The following is a 24,757-nucleotide window of genomic DNA, read 5'->3' as shown; positions in this document are numbered from 1 at the left end:
TATGCCATTACGGCGGTGGAGGACCCGTCTGAGGCTGGCGGAGCAAGAAGAGGGGTTTGACAACCCTCTAACAGCTCCTAGAGCTTCAGAAGGCTCCAGAGGAGGTTGAGGAAGACGAAGACTCATGCCAGCATGGGAGAGAAGTAAAGGAGGGACTGCATACCGAAGTTAGGCGGCAGCGATCGGCGCCGCCACCCCCTTACCTCGATTCAGGGCCAGTTGGTAAGTTTTCTTGCATCTAATCTGGATGATTTACTATTATGTATGGTTCATTTGAGTATCCCACCATAGTTTTATCCTTCATCTGATCCACTTCAATCCAACATTGCTACCGAGATTTCTGTCAGGCATTTCATCAAACAACTTGTGTGTTCGATGAATATTTCTTATTTTACCTAAGTTCGATCTATATCTATCTTATAAAAATATATAATATATATATATAAACATCTTCTTACTCGACCTCTTACGGGCATTCTGTCGAACACCTCACAGGCGTTTGACAGAAATACCCTTCTATAATCGATATCCCCTTATAAAATCTATATCTCTTTAGTTCTCGAACCCCAATTGGGCATTTAGTCAAACACCTCTCAGGTGTTCAACTGAGTCGACCTATTATTTATACGAATCGATTATATAAACTATATATAAGAGTATAAATCATATAAATAAATATATATACATACCTAAACTAATTTTAAATAGTATTCTATCTCTTTATATCAGCGTAAATACTTCCTTATATTATCTGTCTATCTTAATGTACACACTCATCTATATAACTCCTCTTCTTTCTTCTATCCTCTTACTACTAATTAATCTTATTAAGTACTCTATATTTCTTCACTAACTACGTTACCCCTATTCTTAAAGATAATACTTAATACATTAATTCTTTCTTCTTCTTAGTAGCTATAAAGTATATAGCCATATATCTAATATTTTCCCTTCTATACCTATCTTATTATAATAAAATCTTCTCTAATTATACTTCTTCTTACTCTTATTAAACTACTTATTACTATTGAATTCTTATCTACCTTTTTACTAACTCCATTATTATCCTTCTTGAATCTAATATCTAATATCTCACTTCTTTATTATTCTTAGTATCCTGATACATATACCTATAATATCAGATAAGTTCTTATTCCTCTTACTACCCTATTAATCTATATACTTACTAATTACTTAACTATGTTTATTACCTTTAGTATTATTCCTATATCTTAATAAGTAACAACTCTTTTATTGAATTTACACCTAAAGGCCAGTCCCTGTGGAGACGACCTTACTCCCACGTATACATTTGAGTAAGTTTCTACATATAACAAATTTATTTGATTGTAGGAAAATTAAAATTACAACGACCCTTCAAAGTAACACTCCAATTTGCCTCCATCACTCTCACCGCAGGACCCATTATGAGTCCATCTAGCCTTTTGTGACTGCAATGTGTAGAGCGCAAGGCTATTGATGCCCATTAATGTGATGCAAGGTATTTATACTACCCTAATTTTTACATTTTTTTGCATACGGGACAACATGTGATCGTTTTTAAACCAGTATCTGGATATCAGGTACTGTTATCCAGATACCAATTTTTGGTGTGGATTTTGGTATCCAATATCCGGAAGTCAGATGTTGATATCTAGTACTAGCATCCACCACTTCAGGAGGTGTACAATATCTGGTATCTGAAAGATATCTGATGTAAGCCCGATATCCATTATCTGGTATTTGAAGCCGTCCAGGTTATATCTGGATGTTGGATATTAGTTTGTCCGTTATAGGATATCTGATGGATATCGGACGGGTGAACTCTGAGAGAGAGAGAGAGAAAGAGAGAGAGAGAGAGAGAGAGAGAGAGAGAGAGAGTATTAAGTGTCTCGTAACTGTGAGTCTATATAGTATAGGGAGCTCTCTCAGTGATTTGATTCAACACCTAGTCAAACAAGCGTGCGGTCAAATCTTAAATTCTAATTGTTGCACATGGTATCAAAAGATAAATACAATTTAGGTGTTTTGTGTGCTGTGTGATGGATATTTTTAAAACTGACCAGTTGATCTTTTCACCTAATTATTCATCTTAAATCTCATTTGTTTAGCTAATGTTGAGTTGGGGGTTGAATAGAGTGGGATAGAAAAGTTTATCTCAATAATTATCTTTAATTGTTTGTACAATATATAAAAATGTTTAGCAATCCCAAGGATGATATTAATTGCTTTAATGATACAGAAATATGTAAAATGCCAACTTCTTCTTTGATGTCTTCTTTAAGAAGCTTGCCATGTAATTGCAAAGAGATTTTTTTCATTTGTTGCTGAACATACCATTTTCTATGCATTAGGCCCAGAACTTTTGATCATTTGCTACAGAAAGTGCAAACTTTTGTGAACTATCATAACCAACATATTATATACATATAAAATTTTCCCATACAAAAGACACGAATCAATGAGTTTATATGGCCAGAAGCTTGATTGAGACTAGAATCTTCCCAAGAATCCACATCCAGCAAAGCTAGGCTCCTAGGAAACTCTGTGTTTCATCAGACTTGTTATGCTCCTCAATGGAGATCCATCTGTATATATATATATATATATATTCTTATCATTTTCTCTCCACATGTCTTTACATTTTAAAATGGATATGAACATGTGAGTTAAAATCGGTATGCACAATCAGATTTGACTTTCATCAGAACTGAGCTGATTTTATCTCTGATTAGACTTGGACTCTGATCAGAGTTTGTCTCTGATTACAGCTTAATTTTCATCAGGCAGGAATCTAGTCAAAGTCCAACGCTAACCAGATTGAATTTTGTTAAGAGGAAAACTTAAATCAAAGTTTGCCTCTGATGAAAGTCCAATGCTCATAAAGGACCCATCTGATGCATGTCTTAGATGATCAGCAGTTTCAATTGTTTCAGTTCTTCAGGTGAGAGCACATTGTCGGCACTTACTCGACACGTTCTTCAGGTGAAAACCCTGAAATGCACATTGAAACTTATGGCCACTTAATAAGGTAAAATATGCATCAATTTGAATAAGCGAATAAATTAAAGATAGTGAGCTGAGAATGATGAAAGACATAGTATGAGACATATACACTCAAGGGAGACCTGCACTGACATGAATACTAACAGGCTTTGGGAACCTCACAAAGAAAGTATCATGGGAGGATTAGAGATGACATATTATTTTGACAAGTTTGAATTCAACAGATACTTTTGGATGATTTGCAATGATAAAAACCCTTCATTCACTACTATTACTGAAACAAATAATAATGAGATAAAATTAGGTTTTGGAAGCACTTCCATACAGCCATTACGACCTTCACAATCCTCAAAAGGGAAACGAGTCAACATGACATAGGAGACTATGAGTTTTGGTGCACAATAATCAGTTGTTGAAATATTAGATTCAACTTTAGGGACACATAATTGGTATCACATTTGAGAGAACCAATTAGATTTTAACAAAGTTTCTATGTAGTACTTACAAAAACCTGCTTGGGAATCAACAATACACATTTCAGGGAAATGTTGTTAGATTATGCACATCATAAAATGAGAATGTCATGTTTGAAGACCATTCATGTCTATGCTAGTGTATTTTTCATCAAAGAGAAGCAGAAGTTGGCAGATTTTATTTCCAATGTTCTAAGTGTGTGCCTCACAATTGACACTTGGGTGAGTGAGAATTGGGGAATAACAATGAATTTTCCAAATGATAACTGACTGCTTCAAGAATGTGTCTTAGAAATAAAAAAGATAAACATGTTGCATAATGGGAGGTTTCTGATGGAATTATGGTTGAATGTTCTAGTATGCTTTTGATTGGAAAAAACTGTTACCTTTAAGACAAATGTGAACAACAAGATGCCCCTGATTACATTGTTGATGAATTAATTAAGAGAAGAAAAACATTTCTTTGAAAGATATTGGAACGTGCCTTACATTTCACACTTCATCAACCTTTGAAAGCCCTCCACCACTCATCCCCCATGAGCCAACGATGCTAATGGATGAAGAGATTGAAGATACATGCACATGATGGCCTGGTTATTTGAGATCATTGAGATATTTAGTTAAAGGAGTGCATCCAATTTTCACAGATATCCGTGCATTAAATGACAAGAGGAATTGTGAACAATGGTTCTCAAAGCTAAAGATGTTTCAAAACACAACAATTTTGTTGGATGTAATGATTTGAAGGAAGTCCATTAATAAATTTGTACAAGTCTCATATCATAAGAGAAAGGTGTTCTATCAGATAGCTCTATGTGATTTGGACAATACTCCATAAAGAAAAATTGTGATTAACGAAAATGAATAACTGGTGGCACTTTCAGCCTGAATTTTGACATCCTTAAAAGAAGCTCATGATATCCTATAGGTCAAGGCATGTCATGGTGACAACAATTGTTCATTGGTCAAGATTCTCAATAAGCATATAGTTGAAAAAATTGATTTTTATTATATGATGTTAAACCAAAATATTTATGATTCTAAAAATAGTTTGAATCATTTTAAGTTTGATAAAAGAACAAGTATAATTATTTTAATTCATCTGAACATGGAAATTTCATGATGTTATCATAAATAGCATTTTATCAATTATTTGAAGTAATTTAGGAATAAATATATCTTGCATATATTCTGATGTAATACCAAAATGGAACATAGATACCATGACGTTATCGAATTTATGTCGAATGGTTAGGGATATGTATAGAGTTTTTTGTATATAAGAGTTCTAATGGATTAAAGTTTGGGGGTAATTTATGATGTTTAAGGTTTCTGATTTTATAAAACTGTACTTGTAGTTTCCTTACGAGCATAGAGAAAGCAAGTGTCCAATCCACATGGAAGAAGAGTTGAATATGTTAATTTGAAATTTAATTTATTTTGTAGGATTTTAATACACTTATCAGTTTAGCAGTGCACTGGCCTTGATCTACCAAGTCAAGCAGTCTTCACCTACGCAGTGGAATCTTTGAACATACTGGGAGCAGTAGTAGTGGGTCAAGACCTTGAAAGAGAACACTACATAGTATATTTCCAAAAGAATTTATATAGACAGTTGCACTAGGCTACGTATCCATGCAGCCTAGATAAATGGTACTTGGCCTAACATCAGTTATAATGAGGCACCACATCTCATTCAACCAGGTTGTCTCTCCCAACCTATGGCTGTTGTTTGCCCATAATGTCTGCGGGCCTGCAGTCAATCTCGTCGTTAAGTGAAGCACTCCTACAGAATCACAGGCTAGAGGTGTGCCCCAAACTTTTTCAATCAAGTCACCAGTTTGGTGGTCACCACGATCACCTTGCCCAGGCTACATTCATTGGCCATACAACTGGGATATCAATTCTTCTGCTCCTCTCCCGCTAGCACTTGCACACTCACAGTTGATCACGTGCCCCACCATGCACATATGAGTCTTCAGCGAAGGATGTGCTCCAATGTTTCCGCCAGATCTGACTCCCTGTCCACAGCATTTTGAGGTTGTGGAACCAAGTACGAGGGCTCCCTATCTAGTGTTAGCACCACCATGGTCAATGAATACTTCATGCAAAGACTATCATCAACTATGTGTAAGTCATCGCCTTGGACCAGGACGGTCGTCACTGCTCGAACATTGATACATGGAGTGATTGGCATCTCTGAATGCTCAACATCATTTGTGATGTGCTAGATATTTCTATCACAGATCAGGCACATGTGCAAACCCGTCATGCATGTTGTACAATGTTAGTTGCCACTGCAGCCAAGAATAGGCATAGCATCACTTCTCTTGCAAACTGGTAGAAAGATGTTAGGGATGCCATTGGGAGTATGCCTATATGACGCTTAATTGCAATGTGCAACACCAACAAGGCACATGCTCGAGGGCAACTCAGGTTCCCCACCATCCATCACACCACTCAAATTTAACATTAAAATGATGAGAGTTTTTTTTCTTATTTAACCTAATTTAATAAAAATTTGTAAAACACATAACGTAATGTATTTATAGTAAGAAATATTAGTCAATTATAATTAAATGCCTGAACTACTGATTCTGTAGTATCAAGTGATGATTGATGGAAACTGTTCGAATGGAGTGGACAAAATATATCATTGATTGTAACATAGATTGTGGTTGACACCCAATGACGATATGCATAGCTAGGTAGTGATACATATTTACCTCTGTTGTTGGTAATGGAGATGGAGATAGATACACGCCAGTGAGCAGTAGAGTCAATGATGATGTGTATGATGGTGAAATCTAGGTTTTCTTCGATGACAATAACATAGAAAAAATAACAGAGATGAGAATTTGGCAAATATGAAGATCACACTAACGTCTTCGTCAAGTGGCCAACAGCCTGAGTGGTGTGTTATTCATATGAGTCTTGATCATTTTTTCTATTCTCTAATCCCTTACTCTTGTATTCTAATAACATACCTAAATGATATTTTGAGTGCCCAAAACACTCTTCTAATTGTACATGAGAAAAATCCAAAGGTGACTTTCTTACAAAGATGAAGATCTCTATTTATAAATGGGAAGAAAAGGATGGCTAGCGGGGCACAGAGAGATGGAGCTACCCTCAAACATTCACCCCAAAAACTCCTAGGTAATTAGATATTGTGATTTTAAGTTGGATCATTCGGAATTTTTTTATTTTCTCTCTTCTCCTTGATCCATGCAATGGATTTCCAGGATGGCATAAATATAAGGTAGACCAGAAAAAAAGAAATAAAATTCCAAAAACATTCCAGAAAATTGGAAAAAAAATAGAATATAATTCAAAAAATATAATAAACCCCTAAATTAATAATAAATATAAATCTTATTGATAATCCAAAATTAGGGGTGAATTATGCACTTTTATTATCCCTTATCGTTGTTGATTTTAGCTTATACAATAAAATTTATAAACCCTTAACTTAAGATGTGTAATGATAAGTATGGGTATTGTCTAAGGGAAGCTAGTAAGGTATTCAATTAGTGATCTACTTGAATAGTTTGACTGTAACTAGATGGAGAATTTAGAAAGGAGGTAGAAGAGATGGAAAAAATAGAAGAAGGAGATCAAGATTGACTTCTTTGATCCAATAAAAAGGATCAAAGGGGTCATAGAGAGATTAAGAAGAGAATTTGATTTTTGGTTGTTTTGGGGAAATTGGGAATCCAAATTCACTGACTATTATCACATAAACACAATCTAATCTTCCTAGAATTAAATTTTTATAATTTTTTGTTCTTAATTTGTAATTGGAATACATAGGACATTTCAAGGCTCACTCCTCTTAGTCATACTAAGGAGTTGTACATTCTGCTCAAGCCTAACGATTTTGAAACTCATACCAGTATCAAGAAGAAAAATGAAGAAATTCACTAAAAAATCATCCTAATTACACTATAAATTCAAATAAAATGACATACAAAGTACCAAGTAGGCTTTATCCAGGCTGGTTCTCCTCTCTATCTTTCAGCTGTGAAAGATTCCCCCTCCACAATGACCTCCCTGACTTGAAATTCTGCTTTTATACTTAGGTTAAATGGTAAAAAGTAAAATTTTACCCCCAAATAGTAATTAATTTTTGTCCATCTATGCAGGCTTGATCTGAATGATCCAACCATACAGATAGAAAGTGGAGGCTGAGACAAGCAAATTCATAAAAATTTAACCTTAATTAGACTTCAGATCAAAAGTTATTGGCCCATCTGAGTTGTTGGATCAATCTTTATTTGTTTAATTTAGTTTTTGTATATACGAAATCACGTGTCGCTCACTGATTGGCTGGGGCATTTTAAAATACTTTTGGCGCCTCCTCAGCGCACCACAGCCCCTCCTAAATATAAGAGAGTAATAAAAAAATAAAAATACATACTAAATGCACTTACCTCTGCCTTTTGAAGAGCATACGCGTTGTATGCATAGCAGGGGCGGTGATCTTACAGTCTAGGAGAGAGACTTCTTCTGATGTATTCAGATCATTATATTCGTTTTGATGGACTAGATTGTGCCACGTGCCCCCCGAGATTAAGGTCTTCAAAACTTGTGCAAAAGTCCCTGAAAATATTTGGGCCCACAAACTCATGGTGCCCAAAAAATATTTATGCATATGACCCTCAGATTTCTCTCTCCTCCATATTTCCTAAAGATCCAATTTATTTGGTAAAAACTCTAGAACAATTTTAATTGGATCATTACGCCTGCAATGAGCGATCAAGAGCTGTTTTAATGGCCTAATTGTAATGAAAAATTATAAAAAACCCCTCCAATTTTAGAAATTGCTTTAAAATCCTATTTTCCTTATAAATATATCATATTTTTCAAATATTCATTTCTTCCTCGAATAAATTTCCCAAAAATTTCAAAAAAAATCTAGAAAATCTAAAAATTTCAATAATTCATCCCCACATTAATTAACATTAAAATTAATTTTTATACCTTCCATTTTCAATTAAATAGAATTATTCCAAGCTTATATAAATTCCACAAAATTCATAAATAAACATAAAATTAGGAAAAAAATAGAATTTACTTGGAAAAATTAATTGACATATAATATATGATAATACCCTATTTTAAGCTCTGTAAGTGCATAAAATTTTGCTAATTACTTGACTTAATACAGAATTTAGGGTTTTATCACTTATATTTTATAACCTAAAAAGTGTGCTAGAATATCATTTAGTGAATAAAAGTTAGAACTTAATTCTCAATGTCAAATAAAAAATTTGAAGTTGTAATGGCATGAATCTATTTTCTCTGTAAAATGAAATATAAAATACACTAAATTATTATTAAATTAACATGTTATTTGTGATTATCAGGTTGACATGAGCTTATAGGGGTATTGGATTTCTTATCAAAGGAAGTTTCTAATGGGTTATGATGATGAGAATTGATTTTTTGATGGTTTGTAAGAAGGTTAATCTGGTGTTCAATGTGGTTCAGCTTTTGAAGTTGATGACACAATATCAAGAATGAAATTTGATTTTGGAGGATTAAGAAATGTGGATCAGGTTTATGCTCATAGGAAAATTTTAATTGATGTAGTTTATAATGCTATAGAATTGTTGATCAGGTTAAGTAATTAAGTAAATTAATCTCATTAAAAGTGGAATAAAAGGTTATATAAGTTGAGGGAGCTTCATGAGTTACTTATAGCGAGTGAACTATATAGCCATGGAAAAAGTAATTTTTTAATGTGTAAGAAAGCTTTATTGCATATTAAGATTGCATAAAATTTATAATAATAATAATAATCACATAAATATTTGAATGAAATTTTAGAAGGGGAATCACCATTCTGGTGATGGCTTGGTCCACAACTAGAACTTCCACATCTTGTAGTTTTTTTAGAAAGAAACATGGCAAAGAAGAGGAAAATTACAACTACACTTATGTCCATTGTCTTGCAGTGACAAATGTTTTAGTATTACATGGAGAGGATATGTAGAACTGTAATGTTTTCTATCTGAATGAATAAATAGTTGTGTTATTTTTAGAAATCAATAAAATATAGATGTAGTGTCTGGGGAGCTTAAAATTGAATAATCTGTATTTATTCATCAACATTATCATAATTTGAAATGGGGGACATTCCAGCCTATTGCGTGATGTACTAGGTTTTATTCGATAACATCCATGCATTATAATACATCCTTAATTGTTTCTTGGATGAGGGTGTAGGGTTCTATAGGACGTAATATGGATGAACAAATCAAAACAATCCATACCAAAAAAATTAAATGGAATCAAACAACATCATTAAAATCATGAAAGGAATAACCTAGGCATGGATCGTATCTTTGATTACTTTGATTCTAGAGCAAGACAATTAGAGCTTCTCATGTGTGCAGGCTCAAGGCATATCCACGCGATCCTCGACACATTAATCTCCACCTCCACCTTGACACACTCTGTTCAGCCACCTTCGTCGTTGTTATGTCATCCCTGACTGCATCGAGAGTGGAGAGGAGGTGTGGGGAGAAGGGAGAAGAAGGGGAAGTTTGCTGAACAATTCTTTCCTGGGTCAATTTTGTTCAGGGTCTTTCTCTATTTATACGAAGTGGGTATTTTGTATATAAACACCTAAAACTTGTATATATCTTCTGACATCAAAAAGACCATTTTCATATGACCCACTTGATCCCAATATCATTCTAGTTAACAACTCCAGAGGCCCAATAACCTTTTTTAGCCTTCCAAATTAATTAATTACATCATCATATATATTAATTAATATCAGATTGATTTAACATAATTGATATGTTGAATCTCCAACATGTGAGGTGCCAAGCTACACCTCGTGCTCTAGAAGATATAAAGGAGTGTGTATCGACTCACTCATGGAACTTGTTCATCATTAATTAACATGTACATATAGTCCCTCATCCACTTGATACTCCTAGGACAACTTAGGGTATAGTCAACTGTCAAACCTTAATTGGTCATCCAATTTAGTACTGATGTGTTAGGAAATAATTGTATAATTCTTCTCTGATATTTTATTGCCTTGGCCAAGGACTTCATCGCATCATCTTCCTTGAGCTATCACCTTTTATACCAAGCGTAGATGATCCCATCTTGACCACTCAATCGTCTTCGTGAACTTCTTGATGCACCCAAACTAAGACTATTTAGAATCTCATAATTAGATGCTCGTAGGTCATAGTCAAAGTACTAGAGAAAACAAACAGTAGTCGAGCTAACTCCCAAACATTAAATTGCTGAAGCTCTAGTCTGTACTTAATGCATACTGTAAATAAAAGATTCTTTCTCGACTCTGAGACAAGTCCCGAAAGTCAAGTGCCAAAAGCTTGTAACATATTTTAAAGAATGAAAACTCCAAGTGCCCTCAGCCTGGAGGCCTTGAGATCCGCTTCGCTGCCGAACTTGATACCCTGAGTCGTGCTGCTGATCTGCATCGCTGTTTGGAACTCCGGAACTCCAGACCTTCGGCTGACTGTTGAAGCGCCCTGTCGAGTTCATGCTTGAGGACGATACTTAGAATTCTTTATATCTGTTCATTCCTTTTTCCATATCAATAACAATAAATAGAATACAATGCAGTCTAAAAAGATTACAACCATGAAGCAACACTGATCCGACCAGGAGCTAAATGAGCCTCATGGGTCTCTGATCAAACAACTCTCCTTGAATAATTGGTCCTTGGGTTAGTCTTGGCGAGTTGTTACCACCACCAGATGAACCAGGAATGCCTCCCATGGAAATAAACACCTTCCGTGTCTTTTTTTGCCGCCAATGAGTGGTGTTAACGAGGTGCATCATTACTAGGTCGAAGAAGGCTCAGTCCCAGCTGCATTGGCCGTTCCAGCAATGGCATTCTTGAGGGCTTTCATTGTAGAGCTTGGGGCTGGTCAGCGGAAAGAGAAGCAGCGAGAAGCATGCCACACCCAGCACGAAGGTGGCCCTCGTCAGGCCTAGAGAAAACAAACAAACATTAAGGTAGAAAATACCATGTGAGACATGACAAACACGTTTCCTGATGTGGGATTGCACTGGCGGATGGCTGACCTTTGGCATGCGCGGAAGAGAAGGCAGGCAGTCCCATCATGTTGCACAATATGTGGGCCACAATCGGACAAATCAAGTTTCCTGCAGAACAAGATAACTTCATCAGAATCACCCGATTTTTCATTGTTTGTTTATTGTATTTACTTATTTCTTTTATTATTTTTCCTTTCGAAACAAATTATAGATGATGAATTGGAAAGAGTTCAGTTGCTAAAAAAAGTGTAAAATCTGCTCTCTTATTGCAACATACGCATCAAATTCTTCGATAGCATTTCTGCTTCCACTTCTTATTGGTATTTGAATAGGAGTCGCCCCCTCAAAACTCATGTAGATCGTCTCACATTGAAAAAAATTCAGCTTTGATATAATTTCTCTTTTACTTTGATCATGGTTGTGCTGCAAAGGCCACCTTAGTGGGATCATAGTCTGGCAGAGCGTCAGATATCGTGGTGTATTCTTTAAATTAAACCTTCTTGCACTCTTACCCCTATCAGGGTCTTCAGACGGTCCTGATGCCTGAAAAAATTGAGATATGCCAACCCAGCAGGCTAACGTATGTTAAACAGAAATACTAGGGTGTTTATCCTTCTGCCAGTGGCCAATGATCTCGATTTTTGTTTCTAAGGCAGACCACCCGTGATCAGCAATCAACCCAATCTCGTTACGTACGGTTGTAAATACAAAAGACTGCGTTACGACACAAGTTGGAAGTCCCTTCCTTTTCTTTATTTGCACCAGAGCCTCACTGAAATTTCTTGTCAGCAAGTCGTGGGCTTTCAGTACTTGGCCAACTGCTGTGAACGGTAACACAAGAGAGCATATCTAAGCAGGCCAGGAGGATCTCATTCATACAAGGCCTTGAGTATTTGGGCAGAATGTTATCGATTTTGTTATAGATATACCCCAGTGCACACAAACCAATCTGTTAAGTCAGTAGCAAAACATGTAACATAAGAGCCTTGATAAAGGCTCAATACCTCTGAGTTCCCATTCAACTTACTAGTCAGTCCTTCACTATTTAACTCCCTCTAGAAAATAACCAGTAAAGATCATCCCGTGATCAGAAAAAATGGACTCAGTTTTTTCCCTGCGATGAAAGGGCGGGACTTCATGTGACAGTCCAACAAAATTAGAATAGCGCAGATGAATTCAGAGTCTATTTATTGTGGTCCGCCTGTGCTCATCGATGCACCAGCTGGAACTAGAGAAACAGCCATATTGATTCGAAAAACTTGCTATGAATTCATTCTGCGCCATTAGTTTCAAGGACTCATCTAGTTCAACATAGCGCTAATCTTGTCTTTTCCATCTCCTGTAGTATGCCACCATGTGAGGAATGCCGTCCTTTTATTAAGAGGGTATTCCGCATTTTTTAGGGAAAAACCAGGGTGGAAATAAAGAGAAGAAATAGTACCGAAACACTCAGGAAAGTTAACGAAACGAACTCCCCAAAAGTCGATTCAGATTCAATAAAAGTAAATAGGAGTTTGTGTACCTGTGCGAAGAAAAAGGAAAGCTGCATATGCTCCAAATATAACAGTATAACCAAGCTGGAAACCTGCATACAAGCATAGTCCCACATGACAAATAGGTCGCAGCAGATCACTGGTGGATTACATCTAGAGGGCTCCAGTATCCCCTTTATTGAGTTCAAAAAATGGAGTGAGAGGGATTATTTTACAGTTCAAAATAAAAGTAGATGACAGGAAAACAAATATACGGCGGTCCATATCAGGATTAAAAGTTAAGGAAATTTTAGCCTCATGCAAGAGAAGCGAACCACAAAAACTAGAGTGCAATATCCCAGACAGGACACATGATCCGGCTCCAGGAGTCCTGGGGATGAGAGCCAGGATCTTGTGGGGCCTGCAACCCTGAGGACCAATACCCTGGATGACGCAGCCTCAGGTGAAATTTTTCTGCAGGCGCAGGATAGGGCTGTTGGTAAAAACCTCCCACAAATTTTTTGGAGAATGAAGAGGAGGAATGTCACCAGTGTGCACCAATGAAGCATGAACGGGATTCAGAAAAATGAAAGGTGCAGGGCAGGTCTATAATAAAGTGCCGCCATCTCCAAGAGAGCATTTGCTTGTTTTCATAAAAAGAGTCGCAGGAGCAATTGGCCAGCTCGGGGAAATTCTCTTGACTGGACGAGCTGAGCCGATCAGGCTAGCTCTATTCCCTTATTTTTTACCTCTCTTCTAGTCGTATAACACTTTTCCACAAACTTTAGCATGTTCCGCAAGTTCGTGACCTAAAAAATGTGGAATCATTGTTTACTTGAATAATTGCCTTAGCCTCAATTTCGAATTGCAATCTCATCTGCCGTCGGAAGAAGGTAGATAATTTTTTAGAGAGAACCCATGAAAGGACTCTTGACAAGATTGCTAACTGACAGAAAGAGAAAGGGAGAAAGTGGAGAGAGAGAGAGAGAGAATGAGAGAAAAAGGGCCATAATATGCCAAGTGTCACTGTGATTTGCGTTAATGGGGCCGCAGCGTCAGGGCTGCATCATTGAATCCTGTCCGCCCCATGGGAAGCCGGACAGGGCATTGTGGATGACAAGGTCCCTAAGATCAGAGGCCCCGAAGGACACCGGTCCTTAAGATGATGCAGGCCCAAGGACAATGCTCCACAGCATCATAGGGGGCTGCATCATCGCAGCCCCAAATCCCAGTGACGCACCACCCTAATATGGACTGCATATGATGCATCTGTCCAGTAAGCAGAAACATGAACCCTTCTAATGTTGATGATGAATAATGAAAAAATAAGAAACCAAAGTCTAGATCTGGGTTTTGTAAGTTAATGTTTTTGAAGAGAACGCAAGTCACTTGGGGTCATGTAAACAAAAGAAGTATAAGATCCTACCAACAATCGTAAGAGCACGAAGAAAGTCACACCCTCTTTCGAAATATAGCTCCCATAAATGATTTAAATGTGCTGAAATGAGAAAAGATATGAACCTCAGAAGATATATTTCAACAAATGATAAAAAGGTAAAATCAAATATGTAAGCTTCCAGATGCTAGAAAATCATGTCAAAAATGTGTTTTCTTCAGAGCATTTAAAAAGGAATTTTCGGATACCAGCACGAATTATTTTTAGGGAATTCTCAAGGACTAAACAACAATAGAAAAAAGGAAGTAGGACAAAGTAACAGCTCCCATCACCACGGGAGAAACAGCCATCTTCCAAAGAAGAGAAACAATTGCAGATCTCATTTTAATAGTTAGCCATGAACCATAGAAACATTCCAATTGAGAGGCAATAATATGAAAACTTCAGGTTAAAATCCCTGAACATTTGTACGGAAGGAAAGGCGGAGAAACTAATATAATGAAGCCATCCTTCACAGCTGGGATGTTACTTTGTTGGACTTGAATATTCAACGGGTAGAGTTTCAAACCCGAGTGTGTCAGAGAGATAAGGTAATGAGAAGGGTCGAGGAGTGAGAGGCAGAGTGCCTGGCGAATAAGGAGGGGAGTTAGATGCCACTAGATGATGCACCATTGGGAGGCCAAAGCTAAACTACACGCACATAACATCACTGTTCCAAAGACAGTTTGTTGCCCTCCAATGAAGAGGGGTGATAAACACTTCAGCAAGGTGTGCAGAATGCATCGTTTACGGAGTGCAGGAAACGACCCAGGGAGTGCGATTTGACTTCGCCACAGGCACCTATAAATAAGACTGCGATGGAGGAAGCAGTTACGGCATTTTGTTTTCAAGAATTCCAAGCGGCGGGCGGGAGCTCGAGCAGTCGGAAGGAGCATCCCCGACGGCCAGTGATAGGATCCTAGGGGTAGTTCCATCATGTTAGCCCACAGGGGTGTTTTAGTCATTTGCTATTATGTATTTCCCTTTAAATAGGGATGCCCTCCCTTTAGGAGAGCAGCCAAGAAGAAGTTGATTGAAGTGAGGTCTTCTAGTCTCCCCTCTCCTAGTCTGTCTGCCCTCCCTCTCTCCCTCTACGATCCCCGTCCTTGTGATCGTCTCTACCTCACCGCATCTTCAGGCGGCTCGACCTCGGCCGATCCCTACCCCCTCTGCTCGGCCTCCTCTCCAATCCTTCCCGTTTCATCTCTCTACCCGGGAATTTCTACCTCTCCTTGCCCTCTACCGTCCTCCCAATATAAACCTAGATCCGGGATCACATCAAATGGTATCAGAGCCAACCCGCTTCCATTTCCGTCACGCTGTCATGGAGCCTAAATCGGGATCAGGATCATCTCCAGGGCGAGAAGACGCCACAACGAAGTCCTTGGCGGACGTTCTCGAATGGCAATACGCATCACAGATGCAGCTGTTTGCATCCCTAGTGGTGCAAATACAGTTGCTCGTGACAACGATCCAGCAACAGCAGCCGGCACCTCTTCCACCGACTCGACCCACTGGGGAACCCTCCGGCGAGGCCAGCGCAGCCCACCAGGGAGCCTCCACAGCCACGGCCCCGGTGGCCACGGTCTCAATGGCAGCAGCGCCACCAGCCGCAGCCCCAACGGCCGCGGTCTCGATGGCAGCAGCACCGCCAGCCTTGGCCCCAATGGCCGCAGCCTAAATGGCCGCTGCCGCGGCCCTCGTGGCTGCGACGGCTGCAGCCCCAAAGGTGGCGGCCTTGATGGCCGCCATCCTGATGGCCGCGGCCTCGACAGTCGCCGCCCTGGCCTTGACGGGCGCCACCCTGGCCCTAAAGGCAGCGGACCCGACGGCCACCACCGCGATCCTGATGGCCGCCTCTGCAGCCCTGATAGCCACGGTCCCGAAGGCCGCCGCTGCAACCCCGACAGCCGTCTCTGTGGCCCCGATAGCCACGGTCCCAAAGGCCGCTGCTGCAACTCCGACGGTCCCGCGGCTCCAACGACCGCCACAACCGCGATGGCGGCCGTCGCAGCCCTGACAGCCGCATCCGCGGCCCCAACGCCCATCACCCCAGCCCTGACAGCCGCGGCCCCGACTGCCGTTGTCGCCAGCCCGACGACCGCCGCCCAGTCGATCGCCACTCCATCAGCTCCAACGGATGCCCCTCTGATAGACACCGCCCACCGGCCGCCGCCGCCGCCGCTGTGACAGCCGCCGCCCTGGGCTCGCCCTGGGGGCCCCTCGGCCAGAGCGGTTGCCCCAGGGCGAGGCAGGCAGTGGCAGAGGCTGGGCCGGCCCGTCCCACCCCGAGAAGGCCCGCCAGCATAAAACTAGCAGGCCTGCTCAACGGGGAAACTGGCCGGGCGTCGGCTTTCCACCCCCAGCCCGCCATACTATCAGGCAGGCCCGTTTCAGATGGGCGACCCAGCAGATGGGCCCAATAGGGGGATTTTTCCCACTAAAGGCCCACCATGGATCCCCGTTGGCCCAAACGGACCGAGTGATCCAGTGAACGGCCCGGCCATGGAGTTCCTATCCGAGACCAGCCCAACCGGACCCCTTGGCGGACTGTTTCCCAGGGGCCGGCCTCAGCTGCACTCACCGCCCGGAAGGAGCCGCAGGCGGAGCTGGAGCAGTCGGAAGGAGCATCCCAGTCAGCCAGAAGAAGATCGAGATCCAATCTTACCGCACTATCTCATCTTTCCCTATCTTTCCATTCTCTTATCTTCTCCGATCTATCTTATCCCATTTTGACTGGGGAGCAAATCGGAGAAAAACTATATTCCTATAGTTGAAGCTATATCAATCTGGTATCAGAGCGCCGTTTCGATCTTAGAAGCTCACCATGGAAGAACAGAGGTCAGATACGGAAGCAAACTTCGTGGATCCAGCTCCAATCGTGGGCATCCTTACGCAGATCTTGAAGCAGCTCTCCTTGATGAATTCGAAGATTTAAGGAAACGCAGCGACTGGAAACATCCAGAGGTACGGCAGGGTGCCAGTGGTGCGAGAAAACACCGTTCTGAAAAGGTAGCTTACCTATTTTTTTCAGGAGATCAAGCACAGGGATGGCTGAATTGCACAGAGAGGTCCTTTCATGTTCACATACTGACCGACGCCGAGAAGCTTAATTCGATTTCCTTGCATTTGGAAGGAGCAGCTCAGGGGTGGTTCATCTATGCCGAGAAACAGTTCAGATTTGAAAATTAGTCAGATTTCAGATGACAACTTGAGCGCAGATACAGCTTCCCATCAAAGTCTTTGCGACAAAATTATTCAACCTGCAACAGACAGGAGACATTTCAGAGTATCGTGCAGAATTTGAACTACCGGTGGCATATCTTCCTCCTAAGGATCAGGATGTGTTGGAAACAGCATATCTGAATGGGCTGAAACCGGAAATGCGCTCCGAAGTTCCCAAGTATCGACCCTTTTGCATTCAGCAAGTCATGGATGACTCTATCGAAGCAGAGGCAAACTTGAAGGTCATGTGGTAAACATGGCCGATGGGTCAGGCAGAAACAGCAGCAGCTCCTGCCAGAGATACACGCTCAAGGCCCTTGCAATCTGCAGTTCGTCACCCTTTCTCAATTTTCGAAGCAAGTCAGGAGTAGTACCGTATCCAGATAAAACACTGTCATCTTCAGCTGAAAACTTATCACAACCTCCCAGGAAGAAGATCATGTGTTTGACCAATGAAGAATTTCAGTCAAGAAGGGAGAATGGACTCTGTTATCATTGTAATGATAAGTATCTTCCAGGGCATAGGTGCAAGAGAGAACTGAATATATTCTTAGTTCAAGAAGAAGACAGTGTCGAGGAAATGTCAATGAATGAAGAAGATCTGATGCAAACTGATGTCACACAGATTTTGAAGGGGTTCTTGTGCGTGGTCCACCTGGCCCCAAGTCCCAATGGGTCAATGAAGGTCTGGGGGAATTGCTGGACGTTCTTTGATCATCCTCATCGACGGAGGAGCTTCTCACAACCTCATTCACATGAGAGTGGTCAGAGATTTCAACATTCGAATTGAAGGGGCAACGCGTTTCAACCTCATATTGGGAGATGGCTCTATCAGAAAGGCTACTGGGTTATGCATAGATGTTCCAATTACCATCCAAGGCCAAAGTTTTCATCAAGATCTCATCCCGTTCAACCTTGGCGACATTGACATCATCCTTGGCATCCAATGGATGAAAACGTTGGGATGGTTTTCAAGCAACTATGATCAACTAATGATCAAGATTCTCAGGGATGAGCAGATATTTACCGTGCAAGCAGACCAAAGACTCAATCTGACCAAGGTATTCCCTCAAAATCTGGCACAAGCTCATCGTGACTGGCTGTTATCCCTGGAGAAATTGCTTAGCGTCAACAGAAAGCGCACACAGTAGCCGGTGGAGGTACTTTCTCTTCAACTCGAGCCCTGCATTTTCATGCTGCGAGAAAAGTTCCCTACGGTGTCCGATATTCCAACATCCTTACCCCCACAACGTCCAATTGACCATAAGATACATCTGATTCCGGGAGCCAAACCAGTCAACATCAGACCCTATAAATATTCTCACCAGCATAAAAATGTATGAGGGTTTGATACAAGAACTGTTAGACAACAAAATCATTCAGCATTCTAATATCCCATTCACCAGTCCAGCATTGTTGATCAAAAAGAAAAATGGGAACTGGCGTACGTGTATAGACTACAGAGCCTTGAATATTATCCATTCCCAGTTTGCCACATAATTCTCGAAAACGTGGGACAGATAGTCCTTTGGTGAGAATATCAGCTTGTTGATGGGCGGATGGAATGTATGAAAGGCAAAAATGTCCTGACTCCAGCTTTTCTTTTATAAAGTGTAGATCAATTTCAACATGTTTAGTGCGGTCGTGTTGCACTGGATCATGGGCGATGCTGATAGCCGACTTATTATCACAAAACATTTGAGTTGGCTGAGGACACGATAGTTTCAGCTCTGTAAGGAGATTAGTGATCCATAATGCCTCGCAGAGACCTTGTGCCAGGGCACGAAATTCAGCTTCGGCACTGGATCGAGATACGACAGCTTGCTTCTTACTGAAGCCATGTAATAAGATTGCCACCAAGAAAAGTACAGTAGCCCGTTGTTGAACGACGATCAACGTGAGAACCAGCATAATCAGCATCTGTGTAGACATCTAGTTGAAGACCACCTTTACGCTTGAACTGAAGACCAAGTCCAACAGTACCCTTGAGATAGCGAAGTACACGATTGACAGCATGCATATGACACACCTTTGGACAGTGCATAAATTGACTCAACACGCCCACAGTATAAGCAATATCAGGGCGAGTGTGAGTGAGATATATCAGTTTACCCACTTATCTTTGGTACCTTCCTTGATCAACAGCCTCCTCATGCTCTGCCAGGGATAATCGATGATTCGCTTCAACAGGAGTAGATAGAGGTTGTGAGTCTTCCTTACCAAGTTCTTGAAGGAGATCAACAACATATTTCCGCTGACAAACAAAAATACCAGCTGCAGAATATGCCACTTCAATTCCGAGGAAGTAGCGAAGTAAGCCAAGATGTTTAATATCGAATTCCCTGGCAAGATGAGATGCCAATTTTGCCACTGCCTGGGAATCATTCCCTGTAATAATAATGTCATCCACGTACACAAGAAGTAGGGTGACTCCCCCCGACGTGGAATGACGGTAGAAAAGGGTATGGTCTCCATGGCACTGAGAGTAGCCAAATAATTTCATCGAGTGCGTGAAGCATCCAAACCAAGCGCGAGGAGACTGCTTTAAACCATAAAGAGATTTCTTGAGGCGACATACCAAGGGAAGCGCCGAAGAAGGAGCCGCATAACCAGGAGGCAGGGCCATATAAACCTCTTCATGGAGATCACCATGAAGAAAGGCATTCTTGACGTCAAATTGTTGAAGAGGCCAGTCATAATGAGCAGCAAGTGCGATAAGAAGACGCACAGTGTTCATTTTTGCAATTGGGGCAAACGTCTCTAGATAGTCAACACCGAATTGTTGAGTATAGCCTTTAGCTACAAGACAGGCTTTATACCGCTCGAGGGAGCCATCAGACTGGTGTTGGACAGTATAGACCCACCGACAGCCAACTACATGTTTCCCCGAAGGTAAAGGAACAAGATCCTATGTCTGATTTTTATCCAAGGCAGCCAACTCCTCTTCCATAGCACGTCGCCATTCAGGGGAACCTAATGCTTCAGCCACAGTCTTCGGTATGACAATAGAATCAAGTCGGGTGAGAAAGGCACGGTAAGACGAGGAGAGCCGATGGGAGGAAAGGTAATTTGCCAAAGGGTACAAGGGGGTGGAAGTGCAAGAACGAGGGGCTTTCCTTAGAGCAATAGGGAGGTCGTCATGGAATGAAAGGGGGGGTGGTGTTGTAGGTTGTGGTGTGGAGACAATTAGAGTAGGGCGTGGATGGCGATGATACGTGGTCCCATCAAATCTTTGTGGAGGAGCCAAGGAAGTCAGAATGGGTGAAGGAGACAACGATGGGGACGTAAGTGGAACAAAGAAATCAAGGGACTCATCAAGTGAAGTAGAAGAGGAAGGGTTGGACAATGATTCAACGGGATAAAGTGGAGTGGACTCGTCAAATGTGACATCTTTACTGACAATGAAGCGGTGAGTAGAAGGGTGGTAGCATTTATAACCTTTTTGGTGAGAGGAGTAACCAACAACACATCGGAGTGCTTTAGCATCAAGTTTGTCTCGAGAAGGATGATGGTTAGTTACGTAGCAGATGCAAACAAAGACACGGGGAGTGAGATTAGTTTTCAGGGAAACCATGGGGTAGGCCTTATGGAGAGCGTCAAGAGGGGAAAGGTGGAATAGAACTCGAGAGGGAAGTCGGTTGATGAGATGGATTGCGGTGAGAGTGGCTTCCCCCCAGAAGTATTTTGGCATGTTCATATGAAGAAGAAGAGAGCGTGTGGTGTCAAAGATGTGACGAAACTTGCGTTCTGCAAGGCCATTTTGTTGGGGTGTGTATGGACAAGATGTTTCATGAACAATGCCGTGAGAGGTGAAGAAGGTAGAGATGGTGGAGTTGACGTAGTCACGGGCATTATCGGAGCGGAAGCATTTGAGGGAGGTAGCAAACTGATTTTGGATAAGCGAATAAAATGAAATTATTGTTTGGGAAAGGTCTGATTTGTGCTTGAGGAGATAGGCCCATGTAACACGTGTAAAATCATCGACGAAGATCACTAACCATCGGGCGCCCGACGCACTATGAACAGGAGCAGGTCCCCATATATCACTATGAATGAGAGAGAAAGGGGAGGAGGAACGAGAAGAGGGATCAGAAAGAGGATACGTTGTCCGAGTATGTTTAGCTAACCGACATGGTTCACAAACAAACCCGTCCACAGGACGTCCATGAAACAAACGAGGGAACATGAATTTCAAAATAGAGAAGGAAGGATGTCCCAAGCGACGGTGAAGAAGCCAAATAGGGTCCGGCGCCGCAGTGGAGAGAGCAACGCCAAGAGCTGGGGCCAAAGGAGAGACGGATGGAGAACGGTGAAGGATGTAAAGGCCCCCTCGTTCCTCAGCAAGTGTAGTCATCTGCCCCGACACCTTATCACGATAGAAGCAAGAATTAGGGGTAAAAAATACGTCTTGACCAAGGTCTTGAACGAGGTGATGGAGGGAGAGGAGACTCAGGGTGAGACGTGGGACATGAAGAACATGGGTGAGAGTGAGATTGGGGGTGATTTGAATAGATCCCACACCGGCCACGGGAAGGAAGTCCCCAGCGGCAGTGCTAACTGTGAGAACTAGGAGAAGGGGCGTAGGTAAGGAAGTATTGGGATATAGGAGTCATACGGGCTGTGGCACCTGAGTCAACTATCCATTGGATAGTGGAAGAGTAGGAAGGTGTACCTTGATGAACGAGGGAGGTAGAGTCCATCAATTTTGACTGTAGAAGCTGCCGGAGTTCATCACGTCTAAGCTGGTCTCCTAGTGAAGATGTGGCTTCGGCAATTGGTTGAGATGGCTCAGGAAGAGACATAGGAGTAGTCATGGATGGCCCGCCGGGAGATGAAATATGAGTCACCAAGTGACTTTGATGAGCATTTTTCCTCAGTAACTTGTAGCAAGTCTCCATGGTATGACCTCGTTTCTTGCAATAGTTGCAGACAAGAGAAGAATCAACATGTGAACCTCCCACGGTGGGCGCCATTTTTGATGCCGTGGGTTGCATGTGAGGTGGCTTCATATTAAGAGAGGGCATATGAGGCAATCCACCCCGAGCAGATGTAGGTCGTGGGTTTCCCAGCTGTTGAACAGCCATCACAGAAACCGGCTCAGAGTGGAATATCCCAAGACGAGTTTCCTCCATCTGAACAGCCACAAGGGCTTCTTTCAAGGTAGGGACCTTCTCGCGGGGAAGAAGTTACCCACGCAAAGACTCGTACTCTGGATTCAATCCCATGAGGAATTTAAACACTCGGAGTTGGAGAACATACCCACGATCGACTGAGTGAGGGTCGGGTGGCATGTAGTGGTCCAACTCAGCCCAGAGAGACGACAATTCTAGGTGGTAAGCTCGAACAGATCGTTGCCCCTGGACCAAATTAGTAGAGCGAGTAACAAGTTCATAGATAACCGCCAGATTATTTCGCTTCGAGTGAGATTCTTGAGCTGCATCCCATATTTCCTTGGCAGAATTGAGAGATAAGAACTCAGCTGCATACGATGGACTGATACTGTCAAGTAGCCACTGGTGAACCACACCTTCAACATCAAGCCAGTGTTCGTAATGAGGAGCTGTGGGAGACGGCGGCTCATCAACAAGGTGCTTCATAAGCTTCCCCTTCAAGGTAATTTGAACATATTGACGCCATTGAAGAAGATTCAACCCAGTGAATTGAAACTCAGAAGGCATTCGTGGCAATGAGTAATGCCAAGAGCTCAATTCGGATGAGTGAAGGTTGAGCCCTGGTGGCTGAATGGCAGCGGAAGTAGAGGAGTCTGTAGAGGCCATATTATCGATGCAATGGAATCAATAAACTTCAATACCAGCCAAGGAATAAAGAAAACAGGCGTGACGGATTGGGCTCTGTTGACGTCAAGTAACTGATTCGAGAATCTCCTAAATATCGGTGGGTCAAACAGGTCTTACGACCTCAATTGCCTGAATGAGTGGATCTGCCAAGGAACATGAAGGTTGCTCACGCCAACACCGAGATCTGGAATGAGGAAGATGTCTCACGATGCAGATCTGGAGACGTCGTCGCCGAGAATTAGCCGAATCGACAATCTGGAGAGTCGTCAATTTGGAGAATCTGGAAACTCGGCGATCTGAAGAATTGACGATCTGGAGAGTCGACGATCTGAAGAATTTGGAAACTCGACGATCTGGAGAATCGACGCCGAGAATACCAAGTGCCGAAGATTTGAAAACTTGACGGCTATCTGGAGAGTCGGCGCCGAGAATACCAAGTGCTGAAGATTTGAAAACTCGACGGCTATCTGGAGAGTCGGCGCCGAGAACGCCGAGAATGCCGAAGATTTGAAGAATCGAGTCCGTTAGACAGTGAAGATCTGAAGAATCAACGGCGAAGGAACGTTCGAAGATTTGACGCCGTTTGATGGCGATGATCTGAAGAACCGACGCCAAATTCGTCGACGATCTGAAGAACGAGAACGAGAATGGGGATGATCTGAGAAACGAATTAAGCCAGTGTTGGCTCTGATACCATGAAGAAGCTCTGAAGGGAAATGGAGCTTCGAGTAGAGAGAAGATGACAGTGAAAAGAATAGTTCTCCCTTGATTTAGCTTCTTGCGAGAAGATACATATATAGGAGAGATACAAAAAAGGATATAAAAAAAAGAAAGAAAAAGGATATAAAAGTAACGCATTCAACACTACCTCAATTGGAGTTCTTGAGACACTGGATTTCCACTGACAGGGTAGCCACATCCCAATCGAAAATTGGCCCATACCCAAAACCATCAAACAACTAAGGGGTTTTCTCAACCTTGCGGGTAATTATAGACGATTTGTGTCACACTATGCAGCAATAGCACAACCATTGACTGATCTCCTTAAGAAAAATTCTTTCATATGGTCTGATACAGCCGAGCAGTCCTTCACACAGCTTAAAACTGCCTTAACTTCCACACCCATCCTGGCCCTACCAAATTTTTCATTACCTTTTGCCATTGAGATTGATTCATCCGGTTGTGGGATTGGGTCCATATCATTACAACAATCGAAGCCTATTGCATTTTTTAGTCAGGTGCTCTCTTCGACTTCTCATTTTACATCAGCATATGAAAGGGAATTTTTGGCAGTTG

At 41.6% G+C, this 24,757-nt stretch overlaps 1 protein-coding gene across 2 annotated transcripts in view; it reads right to left on the bottom strand.

Moving 5' to 3' along the window:
• Positions 1-10,722: 10,722 nt before the first annotated feature.
• FACE2 (farnesylated protein-converting enzyme 2) overlaps positions 10,723-24,757 on the bottom strand; it is a 28,408-nt gene continuing 14,373 nt past the window's right edge. The window contains exons 6-9 of one of the 2 annotated variants that reach the window (XM_078584636.1): positions 14,430-14,501; positions 13,054-13,116; positions 11,559-11,639; positions 10,723-11,464 (exon numbers count right to left, since the gene is read on the bottom strand). In XM_078584636.1, coding sequence (XP_078440762.1) covers positions 11,331-11,464; positions 11,559-11,639; positions 13,054-13,116; positions 14,430-14,501 — 350 coding nt within the window. In that variant the 3' untranslated portion in view covers positions 10,723-11,330. The remainder of the gene's footprint in view (positions 11,465-11,558; positions 11,640-13,053; positions 13,117-14,429; positions 14,502-24,757) is intronic. The other variant, XM_078584637.1, reaches the window with a different exon arrangement.

The sequence above is a fragment of the Wolffia australiana genome, chromosome 13 (assembly GCF_029677425.1).
Source record: "Wolffia australiana isolate 7733 chromosome 13, ASM2967742v1".
In the NCBI taxonomy this organism is placed as follows: domain Eukaryota; kingdom Viridiplantae; phylum Streptophyta; class Magnoliopsida; order Alismatales; family Araceae; genus Wolffia; species Wolffia australiana.
This window is presented reverse-complemented; position numbering and strand designations above follow the sequence as displayed.